A 13,278-nucleotide genomic window follows, 5' to 3' on the forward strand; every position below is an offset into this window, starting at 1 on the left:
CAGACATGAAGGATAACTAACTGGTTGAGACAGAGAGAAGCTGAGAAGATCACAGTGTTGGCATATTCTACACCATCAGGAAGTTAAACTTGAGCTCCAGGTATAAAACATTACAATGCAAGATAATTTTTAGTCTTTCAGAACCTAAACCGTACATATAAACTATTTCATTTGAAATTGAGTAGTTATTAAAAGAAAAACTAAACAAAATCACTCACTTGCAGGAAAAAAAACAAAAAAACAAAAAAACAAAAAAAACTAGAAAATACAGCTTTTCCTTCTCCTGCCTCCATAGCAAATTCTCCCCAAACCAGATAAATACTTCAAACAAATACTTTACTGGTATGCTGCAGGACAAAGCTTTCAAAAACAGAGCTGACATATATCTTTCAACACTGAATTTTATCTTTGTGATGAAATCTACAATTTTTTCTTTGTCTCCTAACAGAAATCAATTTTGGATTGCATTTGAAGAAGTTTTAGATTTATGTAAGCAGAAATTCCATATTAAAACATCAGAAAAATGAGAATGAAAAAATATCTTACTTATTCTGGTCTACTTCTGACTACCATCACTCTAAGTCTGAATAAATACTGAGTTACTCATTATCCCAGCCAGGATCACTGGGTATGACACTGCAAATGAGAGTGTTCATTTCTACTGACTTCAAGTTACACAATTATTTCTTAGGTACAAGTCTGGTCAGTTCATGAAAAATTGATATTTTGGAATCTGATGAACCTAAGTAATTTAGCTAATATTCAGCTGTTTTGTTAAAGCTTAGCTTTAACCATCAGCTAAAGAAGTATTCAACAAGTCCAATACAAATGGTCAGTGAAGCCCCTTTGGCAAGAGGAGACTGCAGTGATGTGGCAGGAGTAAGAGGCAAACCAGTTAAATACCTTGTGTTACTAAGGGTGTTCTGGCCTCCATAGAGACAAAGACTTTGAAACCAAAATGTTGAACATGTACTCTAAATACTATCATCATGAGATATCCTGAACTATCTTCCTTTCTACAAGGAAGTTTTGAATGTTTTCCAGGGTTAAATTATACCCTACACTTGCAGTTCTCAGCTGCAAATACATGTATACTAATTTTCCCTCATATTAGTACATTTCCCTACAACCTTTAATTTTCCTAGCACTTTATCATGATGTGGCATGTCTTTCAATCTTCTTGTATTCCGGGAGAACTTTCTTTATTAAAACCTTTCAGTTGAGAATGATTATCCCAACATTTACCATGAAATTCAAGCTCCTTTACGTACAGTTGTAAACACATTTGAGGGCATTCATTTGTTTCCAGAGGATATCAAAGTGGTGTTAGAGACTATCAGGTGTATTTAGACCTGTATCAGAGACTACAAGCATTCATGCAAGCTATGTGAACAAGTTGCCCGTATGCTTTTTCTTCTTTTTACCAGTTTTATTTAAAATGAGAAGCAAATATTTAAAATTTTAAAGTACCTTTTCATTGCCCTTTCTAATTACTCAGAGAAATTCTGTATTTTAAATGTAAAGAAAGCTTTTACAGAGTAAATTAAAAGGTTTTTTAAAAGCTTCTTCAAGGGCTGCTATTCTGTTTTTTTCTGTCCTTGAGCAATAAATTGGGATTTGATTTTCTTATTTGTATTTATTATACCACTTTCATATTTGGGTTATGATTAAAAAATTACAAAGATGATAATAGCACAGTAAATAAAATCATATTTAAAATATTGCGTATTTGGCCATATCCAAATCAGCATAATAGATCTATTATCAGAAGAAAAATATTTCTAGATAAGAGCAATTTTGATTAGAAGGCTGATTTTCTGTGGGTATAAAATATCTCCTCCAACTACTTTCTTATGAGCTCCAGCTTTCAGAGAAATTCCTTTTAAAGAAGAAAAACCAAAAATCTCTCATCCTCAATGTGGTGTTCGTTATAAGGCATTAGACAACCACTGTGCATCTCTTAGCAAAATCCAAGTAATCTACAGAATTAAAACCATGAAGAAGTTTTCAGCATTGTGTTTTAAAAAAGATACATTTAAAATGAAGTATTTCATGGAATCTTTTACTAAAGACCACATGTAATTAAAAACATAGTGAAAACGAGCAATAAAATGTTGAGAATGATCGTTTGTGCTATAAAAAGGGAGAAAAATACTATCTGTTCTCATACAAGGAGTCATGAACAAAGATTTCAAGGAAAAGGTTCAAAAGTAGAAAACCAAGAACTGGCAAGGAAGGCAGTGGAGACTGCCAAGTATTCACATTTTTCCTATGTCATTCTGCTTCCTCGCCTTCACTTCACCTAAGAATTTGTAGTGCTAGATTGCTATTTGAGTGCTAAAAGAGGGGAGATTAAGGCTATTTTTTTGGAAAAAACTTTTTACTCAGAGAGTGATGAGGCACTGGCACAGCTGCTCAGAGAGTTGTGGATGCGCCATCCCTGAAGGCACTTGAGGCAGGGTTGGATGGACCCTGGGCAGACAGAGCTGGTAGGGAGCAGCCCTGCCCATGGCAGGGGGCTGGAACTGAGTTGGCTTTAAGGTCCCCTCCAATCTAAGCCATTCCATGATTCTATGATTCTATTAAAATTAGAATCAATTACTGAAACAATAAACAGATAACAACCAAATACCATCCAAAAAAACAAAGGAAAACTGATATAGCTACTGGAAAATTAGACTATTTCTCAGGATAATTTAGTCTACATGTGCCCTGTTGACCTTCATTTTACACATTAAAATGGAATAACATAGAATAACATAAGCAAACACATAACAAAAAACAATAGCATTTGTTTGCCCTTAGCTTGCAAGACATGAGAGAAAATAAAGGAAACTTGGAAGAAATATACATATATGTGTATGCATAATTTGTATAACTTGTGTAAAGTCACATAGATTTCTTTAAATTAACAATGTCAGTGTTATTTAAACAGTGAACTTAAAGAAAAAAATAAAAATATACAATATTCTTGGGAAAAAAAAAATGAACCTCTGGACCCTCTCCTTATGCTAACATGTTCAGTAAAATTTTTAACACTATAACTGAAGAAAGAAAAGCTCTGATAGAACATATGTCTGTCTAAAGGGCAAAAACTTCAGTGTCAGTATGTAGCAAAAATAAAGACAATTAGGAACATACGGGGGGGAAATCATATTACTTGTAGAATTCATTGCAGCTTTTCCACATTAAGTTAGAGGAGCAGAATTATTTTCTATTACTGGCTTTTTTTTTTTTTTTTTTTTTTGCCAAGCATACCGGGCAGTGTACTTGCTTCTGTTTCACATTCGTCTTGTATATGAACTTGTGGTATTTCAGAACACAGCAATTCCACACTGCAAGTCAGCAAAGGAATATCAGCCATGCCAAAAAATGTAATGCCATGGTACTATCTGCTCTGCTTTATGAATTTGCACAAACATGTTTTCCAATCAAAACCAGAGCAGGCTACAATCCTGCCAGTGTACAGCACTGTCTTACACAGCACACGTTTCATCAGATAATACTCTTCTATCTAAAGCATTTAGTAGCATCTGGTACTGTCATATCCAAATGCACATACGTAATCTTTTGCACTGGGATGTAAAACACACCCACGGCCAAATTCTAGTTTCAGGAGTAAAACAATAGCGTCCCTTTCTCTCTTCTCAACCACTGCTCTTATGGGAAAGAAGACTAGATGCATGCTGGCAGTATGTAGAAGTAGAAGTAACTTTTTGTCTAGAATTCTTATCTTTGCTTTCTCTAGAAGGCAACAGATGTGTGCTCTCATACAAGCTTGTCCTTGAATAGCTTCCTCTACAGGTACCGCTGAGACTGTCTTTCAATTTCCAGTTAAAACAGTCAAAGTTTCCCAACTGTCTCTATCAAGGATTCAAGTAGTAATACAGAAGCAGGATCACATTTCCTTCTCCTTTTAATATATTTCAACATGAATGTGACTACAGGAGACCAGAATTAACATAGAGCCTTGAAGGACAGTATTTTTTTAATTTAAAAAATGGCTCTGAGCTCACAGATGTGTAGTGTGCATGTTTGCAGGGCATGGCGTCTACTGACACTCCAATAAAATTTGCAGACACATACAAACGGCTGCAAATCACATTTTGCACGCACAAGCTTTTCATACTCAATTCACAAAAACATCTTCTTTTCACACAAACGTCTCTGAAAAGAAGCCCAAGTTCGTAATCTGTAAAGGAAGCGTCTCCTGCATGCAAACACTACCAAGTTTTCTGTCAGTTTGTTCAGCCCAGAGCAGAGGAGCCAAAGGAAGACCTCTTGGCAGCCAATCACTCTTCACAGGGTGCACTGCTCTCTGGTGTCAGTGACAGGACAGGTTCTATGCTTCCATGAAATATATACCTATACATCTACCACTCAAATGCTTTTACTTTGCTAAAAACTGAAGAAAACACCTTTACAATATAATTCATATATTTCTTTATCACATAGCATGACATGAAGAAGCAATTCAGAACTGCTGGGTCTGAATACATAAAATACATATGTGATTTCTTACAGAGGGTCTTGTGGATTTACGCATTTTTAATTTATATAATTTTAAGTGCTTAAGTGTTTAAGTTCTTAATTTTCCCAACTTTACATTGATCAAGTGTTATTCAGTGCATATTACATAGCTGCTGTAGATCCGTGTTACCAGCTGAGGTTGTAAAGCCCCTCTGGAGATTGCCAGCCTCATATTCCTGCACCAGGCAGGGTCAGCGAGAGCAGAGAAAAGCCTGGATTCATCTTTGCTTCCTGGCATCTAGTGTCAGATAGATTTCTCTTTCCTTTCTTCTAGTGTAACAAAGTAAGTATTCTGCTAACTATTCCTATGGTTGTGGGAGACACTGCAATCAAGTGATGGGTATATTGTGGATTTTTTATGTTTGAAATGGCACAGCATTCAAATTTTCAATGATTTATCATATAGAATTGGCAGTTGTTTTGTGATTTTTTTTTTTTCCTTTTCTGGCAGAAAAGAAAAAGGCTATTAAAATGTCAAAAAATTTCGGTTAAAAAGTAGAGAATTAAGATTTGTATATATGGCTAGTCTCCTCTTGCATTCTGCATAGTTAAATCTGCAGCTTTTCATCTAAGTTGTTATGAGAAGTACAAGCGCTTCTTTTCCCTGTAACCTGAACCAGGAGCAAAAGCTCCTTGCAAGTTAAGAAACACATAGTAATATGGTATAAAAGGCTTTTCTACCTGCTTTTAAGTTACAGATGAATAGAAAATACAGCAGGTCAAGTAGAAAGAAACAACTGTATCGTCCTGTAACGAGGGCACTTCTTCACAGAAGAGTTAAGGAGGAAATGGAAACATAAGGACAGAAGAAGCTAACTGCTATGGTAATATATGTGCATAAAGGACGTGGCTCTGTGACAGTTTATGTTATGCTATACATAGAGACTCAGACTTAATCATTCTAGCCTGAGAGGTTACTACTCTGATAACTGATATTTCTCTCCCTAAAATCACTGGATGCTAGCTAATGCAGAAAAGGTACTGCAATCATGTCTTCTGCACAGACAAGGAAGGGCATGCTTCTAGTATTTTGCCTCTATGAAAAACAAACATTATGGGGACTTCAAATAGACACCAATAGACAGGTATCTATTAGCTGCTGGTTATTATAAAGATAAGAAGACATGACACGTCAGAGAAAAGGGGAAAAATACAGAGGAATGCTGCTGTAACCTATGTAGTTTTACCAAATGAGTATTGCTAAATGCTATCATTCCCCCCGTCTCAGTTTTGTTCTTTAAAAACCTATATTACATAACAGTTTTATAATGCTTTAGATATTTTATATACTTTGTAAGCATACGTATCCATATACAGGAACAGATGTTGTTGAGTTTAGCTTAATTGTTCTCAATTTTTGACAGCAACAGCTCAAAATTCATCTCATCTACCATCACAGAGAAAAAAAGGACTACGTTTCATAATTAGGTTCCAATTTTACAGCCATATTTTACCTGTCTAAGTCGGATGTCAGTCTTTCAAAATTCTTAAGAATAGTCAAAACCTGGACATCTTGACTGAGAAAGCAAGGTGGCAACAGTCCATGGATATTCAGTTGTTGCCTTTCCTCCAAGGTAAAAGCCATGCCCTGCAATAAATATATATACACATAAGAGAGAGATAGATGGAGAGATATCTTTCAATAGAATTCTTCAGCAAAATATAACACAAGTGAAGTCACCATCAGAAAAATAATCTATTTAATACTAAACATAATTAAAAGTTACAAAATTATTTTGGAAAAAAAGTTTATTACTGAATACAAGAGAACATTCCTGCATATTGCAATAGCTCCATTCCAGAACAAAATGAATTAAAATCTTCCAACATTGCAGTATTATTCCCTGCAAAGTTATTAAACTACAGCTCAACTACAGAACAGCAGTTCACAGGTTTTGAAAGGTGAATTAATGTTCTTAAACACTTATTTGTTTGGCTTTCTTCTGAACACAAATGGATAATGTTCATTTCAGTGTAAACATTATGATCTTAATATCTGAAAGTTTTTCAAGATCTGGGTAATGTCAGGTGATCACATGAATTTTTAACAGAATGCCATAGTACAACGAAGTACTCATTCTCTTTTTATAGTCAAAGAGGTTGATCCAGAACTCAACCGAAACAGGGCCATTCTGAGTTTGGTATATATTCAGATCCAAATTTCTTTTGTTTTTCAAATTTGCATTCAGCTACAGTAAGAAAGATTTTGTTACAGACTGACTCATAGCATCCTGAAGACTTTAAAAAGTAGTTAGTATGTTAAATAGACAGTCATAAAATACAATGTTTGCAGCTTAAAGATTGGCAGACAGCCAAATATCTGGCAAAAATCTGCTCTTACAATGAGATATGTTTGTCTAAAATATGTTCAGAAATATATTCAGAAATATATTTCAGAAATTACTCAGGCTATTGAAAGAAATACTATGCCTTTAGAGCAGAAAGACGACTGTGTGTGTAGTATATCAATACCAAGGATCCTAAACATTGAAGTTTTACTTTGTTATAGTAACTGCAGCCAGAGAAGACTGCTGGTGAAATCAGATTTGGGAGATAAAAAGGAACATGATAGGGTTTTCTTCTATATATGACCTATCAAATCAATACACGCTTCACACTATAACTACTACATGAGGCTCCACCAACACGTTGCCCCATTTCCTTAAATCCTGCCCGCCTTTCTTACATCCTTGGAGCATGCCTTGCAGTTCTGCAGGCGTTCATTCTACGTTTACATCAAAAATTGCTGTAATACGTACTATCTCTGTAATACGTATACGAGGTTAGATAGCATTTATCACTCAACAAGAGGATATATGTATATGTATACCAGTAAAAATAAATGAGCCATCAGACAGTTGCCTAGTCTTCTACACCTGTTGTGCAAAACACACAAAACATTTCAGTTCTTCCAAAAAGAGAAAAAATAAGGAAATACCTTGGGTGTTCTCATGGCACAAAAGAGGGAAAAGGAACAATGTGACGTTTTTTGCATTCATTCTCTTGTGGACAATAAATACTGCTACGGTACCTTCACATCTATTATAAATATAATTTCAAAATGTCTTTGTTCATTTCACCCTTAGAATCAGCAGGTGAAAAAATGATGAAAAAAAAGAAGGCAACTGCAAATGCCAAAGGTACCCCTCACTACTCGTGTTGTATCATGAGATCAGATTCACAGTCCTCCACACAATACCATTACTGCCTTTTACACAACATCTAGTGATGAAAGATGATGTGTTGATACTGGACAGTTTGATTATACGGACAAGTTTTCATTTTCAGAAATGAACTTATTTTGACAGAACAGAAATAAACTACAAAATTGTTTTTCCCTCTTACTGTTCCATGCTTTTTATACTAATTTTCATCAAAATAGTTTTCAAGTAGTTATATCATAGCTGGCTGAAAACAAAACAAAACAAAACAGAAATTCCATCACTATCTACATATTATCTGCATTTAGATGGTACACATTTTGTTCAGTCTGCACTAAAATGCCATAAACCGAGTTGTTACCGTAAGCACAAAGATGACCCCAAAACAAGGAAAAGAAAAATTCATGACAAAAACTTTTCAAAATGCCAAACAACTCTGGATTATTAAATATACTCATTTCACACAAAGAAAGTGAGTGAAAACAAGTTTAGTAAAGGCTAACAATCATTTTGCTACAGCTTTCCATGCATGCAGGTATTCAGGGGTTTCAAAAGCCGTGTTTTTTCCTGATCCAACATTACTTTTTTTGTGTCCCTGCATGCCATGAGTGACTTCACCTGCCATTACATTTTGAAAGACCAATAAAAAATAAGAAGTTAACACTCCTCAAGGGTTTCAAAGTTGGTTTCTCTATCCTTGTAGACTTTTTTTGCCCCAGGAAATACATAAAAGCTGTGCATGTACACTCATGTGCACACACCCTTCAGCATCAATTCCAAATTATTGGACTTAAGAGAGCTTCACAGTTTCAGTGGATCAGTGTTGACAAAAAAGTGGCAAGCCAATTATCCTCTGGTTTCCTCCTCTCCTGTATCAGTTAGAGAGGATTCTTCTGGAAGAAAGATTTGTGCTTACCTTCAGTTTTAGTGTTTGTGCTTACCTTCACGTTTAGGAATAAGATATGAACTTTAATTACTACTCTACAATTTGCATTCTTGATGGAAACTATATTTTAAAACAGACACAAGAAAAGTTACTGCATCTTGCCAAATTCCCTTTTAAAAAAGTGTTTCATCTTGGAATAGCATATTTTCCACATGTTGCTACAGCTCCTACAGTAAATGTTAATTTCTTTTGGGCAGTACTTCAAAAACACAGCACTCATCTATACCTACTACATTACACATGGTTTTAAAATTCTCTACTTGTATACTCTTCTTCAGAACAGATATCATGAGTTTCTCAAATGTACAAGATGGAACTTTAGTTCCCTTTTTCTCTGCTACTTTATATGCTTACAAGAAAATAATTATGACTGAAACACATTGCATGACGATTTAATGAGAAGGTCGTACACTTCTCATACACTGTTTCATCTTCTTATAATAGGGTGAGCCAGTCTACATACATTTTGTGGCTTAGGTCTGGATTTCTTGTACTAGTTTTTCACATTCAGTTTTCTACTTCAGAATTATGTTTGAAGTGTTGTTTCCCAGCCATCCAGCAGAGAGTGCTCTAAGTTCAGCGTGGTTTACATGCTCCTTGTAGAGAACTAATTGTGCACACACCTGGATGGGGCAGGCTTCCAACCTGTAAATGTAGCAAAACTATAATAGAACTGTGGACATTTTCATTTTGCACTCTGTATTACAAATAATTTGTTCAAGAAGAACAGTAGTGTGGCAATCTAAAAAATAACATGAGATCAAGTGACTGCAACTGTAAGCATTAAACTTTACCTATATTCTGTTGCTTCTGTTCACTGCTTTGTGTCTTCAGAAGGCAACATAAATACCATCATAATCAGAAACTGAGTTATGTTTAAGTCTCATGGGTAAGAGTTTTGAAGTCTTAAATGCTTTTGTCTCATATGCATCTTTAATTTGGCTTTGGTAAAACCTTGAGTTCTTCTTCATCCATCTCATTACCTGCTTTTCTCACAAATCATTTGGCAGAATTGGCTTTTTTTTTTTTTTAAACTTTATTGCTCCTTACACACAGCTCCTACTCTCAGTTTTACAGAAAGTTTTTTGCGTCTGTTTTTCTCTTTTTCATCTTCAAGAAGTTCAACTCATTGCAAATATATTTAATTCTGAACTCATTACTCAGATTGCAATGTTGTGCAATACTTGTAGCAATTATTTATATTAATACACATTGTTCAGTATTATTTTATTATTTAATCTTTATCAGTTTATTAACTCAGCTCTTGCCTATGTTCTCCACCCAGCCTCTATGCTTTCCCACAATCCATGCCATTACATGCTTATTTTCATGCAATTACACATCACTTTCCTTGTTCAGTAGCAGCCATATAACAGAAAAGCAGAAAAACACCACTTTGAATCAAACAGGTTTTTGCACCAGCTTTCAACCAAATTGACATGGTCTGCTTGAGGAGACAGAGAGCACATTCAAAACATTTCAAGAGCTATCTCAGTCTCAGTTCACAGTCAGCAAAGAGACAAGTTCTCTTTTAACACAAATTAGACTCCAAAGATTACATAAACTCCTTAAGAAAAAGTGCACCAAAATTATGTGCGCATGCTGTTTATGTGCTTATGAGATTCAGTTCCATCAGTGGGTAGCCAGAACTACCTCAACAGAATGTTCATCTCAGACATTCCCCTTCAATTTCTTTAAAGACCTAGTACTCTTTTGTTCTAGTAGGCCAAAATGCCCATTTTTATAAACCATTCAGAAAAAAAAGGCTTATCTCCACCTGCAGGTCTCACTGTACACAACTCTTAACATTTCAGCATGTAGGACTATGCTGTCTTCAAAGATGAAACCGTGCTCACATCCAAGGGTCTTAGAAGTGGTGACTTTCTTCAGCTTGTGGTCATAGCAAACAAAGCCCAGTAAGACTTCAAGTCATCCCTGAAACTCAGAAGACAACCTGTAACACTAACATCTGAACTCAAGTGACAGCACAAGTAGTTGAGTATAAACGATATGTGCAAGGGGAAAGGAAGAAATGAAGAGGAAACTAAAAAGAAAACGTACCTAGAAGTACCATTTACTTTACAAGAAAAAGTTTCTGGACTGCTGATCTAAGATACTACTAGATAAAAATCACAATCTCTAAAATATCTTGGGGGCAGCAAACAACAGTTGATCACTGTCTCAGAGCCAAGAAAAAGTAAAAAAAAAAACCCTCTCAATTAAAAGATCTTTCCATGTATCACAATGTTAAGAGTGAACTAATTTCAACAGTATCTGGAAAGAACCACTCAAATCCAAGGGATGCAGATATGCAGAACATCTGTGGCTGCAGCTGGAAGGAGCAGAGCTGGCTCCAAGCCACCGCCTGCAGCCTGCTGCTGGAAAAGCCGGTAACTCAGAGCAGAGCACAAGCATTCTGGCACACAGTGTGCAGAGAAAAGCCCACAGCTGCATGGAACACAAATCTGCGAAAAGATTTGAATCACTTCTTTGAAGAAATGTGCCTACAGACAGAATCCTGCCATTCCGTATCTTAAAAAATAATAACAATAAAAGAAAACAAAAAAGGAAAATAAAATGAGAAGTTTCTGGGTGAAGAACTAAAAACATTTTCCAGTCACCAGAGAAAAGATTTTCCTCAAGATTTCTCAGGTATGTCACTATTAGTTGCCAGTCCCAGGACATCCCATATTGCACACTAGTGTGCATATTGCACACTATTTTATGCACAGGTTTGTCTCCAAAAGTTCAACAGAATGAGATGTGGTTCTCTGGAAAACTTAAACTTTAGTATGTATAAAACTCTTCAAGCAAATCCTTTACTGCTTCTGCTTTTGCCTTTCATAATTTTGGCTTCTCATACTACACCAGTGCTGTTAGGGAAGAATCCAAGTCAAAACAAATGCAATTTTCTTTTGCTTTATTTTAAGGAGGACTTCATAGGCTGAGAAAACAGCATAATATGCGTATAGTCCAGCTGGATTTGTGCTAAATAAAAACATTTCCAAGCACACAACAGATTGTGCTTCCCTCTAAGATGAGAATTTCTTTTTTTCCTGTAAATATTAGGTATTCAAATAACTTTATTAAAATTTCCATAAAAGAATATGGCACACATGAATTTTCAAGCATTTTAAGCTCTGTTTAAGAGTCTGATGATCTGCAAATCCCTTTGTAATATTTTATATTATTTGTACTTAAAGTAATTCCCTATGTGCAATCAAAAATGAAGATTTAGAAGTTTTTCCCTTTCACTTTGCACTTTGGAGAAAGCAGAAAAATACTCTAGATTTTCCATATCGAAAACTGTTTAAAGGGACAACACCCCAGGAAGCAGAGAATACTACTCTGAGATGCGCTGAGTAATAAACTTATTCTTCTAAAAACAGATGTGGTTCATGGCAAGACATTTAGGTTGGATTACTAAGTATAGCTAAAGATGATCCTGTTAGTTTCTTTCAACATTCTTGTCATGATTGCCACAAAATACCAGGTGCACAGACAACTATTTCTGATATCTGAGTTAATTTCTCTTCTTCGAACTGCAGTTTAGGCCAGAGCAGTCACAAAGTGCCACTATAGCTAAAAAGAAGGAATAAGTTGCAACTCAAGCAATGTTTTTCTGTTATCTAGGATCATTGTTTGGACCTCAGGAAAGCAATACCTGTGCCAAATATCATTTTCATGAAGCTCAGACATGAATACTGAATATGAAAATACAAATCCTGTTTTGCAACCCTCAGGCAACCGATGCACTATAGTTGATGGGGACAGTGCTGATTACACAAAAAAAGAAGAAACTACCCTCGTTTCCACTATAAAATGTCAAGGGGCATGGATTTGATTTGGTGCATATTTTTAAATGCAGCTCGTGTCTAAGTTGAATAGCTATATTCTGATATTTAGCACTTACAATGTCACTATTGTTTTCCAGGAGTCATAATAGACATTATGACTCCTGACAATATGACAATATGACAATAAACATAAAGCATATTGCACATCAAATTACTTCAAGTTTCAAGGAAAGTCAGGAGACTTGAATTATAGTCACAGCTCAATTCTATGTCCATTGGATTTTCAAATGCAAACTTAAAAAGTCATGTCACCAAGGGAAACTGAAACCAAAGTCACAAACAGCTTCTAACAAATAAACCACAGATAAATACAGTAGCTAATAAACACATCCAAGGCCTTATGACTCAAAACAAATGCAGATGGCTAAAAGGAGATCAGGCTTCTCTTGGCAAATTCATCATGGGAATGTGTGGGCAGCTTGGCAGCCTCGCAGTGAGCTGGTAATGGGGATTTCATATGCGCATGATTCAGGCTAGCACATTAGAAATGACACATCATTGCATTCTTATTTTGGCAATCTTCCTTCAATCTGTTGTAAACAGTTACCTGAAAGAAGGTAATCAAAATTATTTTAAGAAAGTTTTGGTACATATTTGCCTTATTATACACAGACATATACAGTAAAATCTTTTCACATTGCATAACCTCTCCTCACTTTAAGACTGTGATTGCACAAACAGCAGAGATTAAGAAGTTGAAGAGTAAAACAAGCCATCAGTTAATACTGTATAAAAATACAGAGCATGTTGTGGTATAATTTGGGATGGGACAGAATCTAGACTT

The 13,278-nt window shown here is 35.5% G+C and overlaps 1 protein-coding gene across 4 annotated transcripts in view; it reads right to left on the bottom strand.

Moving 5' to 3' along the window:
* Nucleotides 1–13,278, bottom strand: part of ME1 (malic enzyme 1) — a 158,265-nt gene that overhangs the window by 109,061 nt on the left and 35,926 nt on the right. For all 4 annotated transcript variants that reach the window (XM_048934878.1, XM_048934877.1, XM_048934880.1 and 1 more), the window contains exon 3: nt 5,985–6,118. In XM_048934878.1, coding sequence (XP_048790835.1) covers nt 5,985–6,118 — 134 coding nt within the window. The remainder of the gene's footprint in view (nt 1–5,984; nt 6,119–13,278) is intronic.

Source organism: Lagopus muta, chromosome 2 (genome assembly GCF_023343835.1).
Source record: "Lagopus muta isolate bLagMut1 chromosome 2, bLagMut1 primary, whole genome shotgun sequence".
In the NCBI taxonomy this organism is placed as follows: domain Eukaryota; kingdom Metazoa; phylum Chordata; class Aves; order Galliformes; family Phasianidae; genus Lagopus; species Lagopus muta.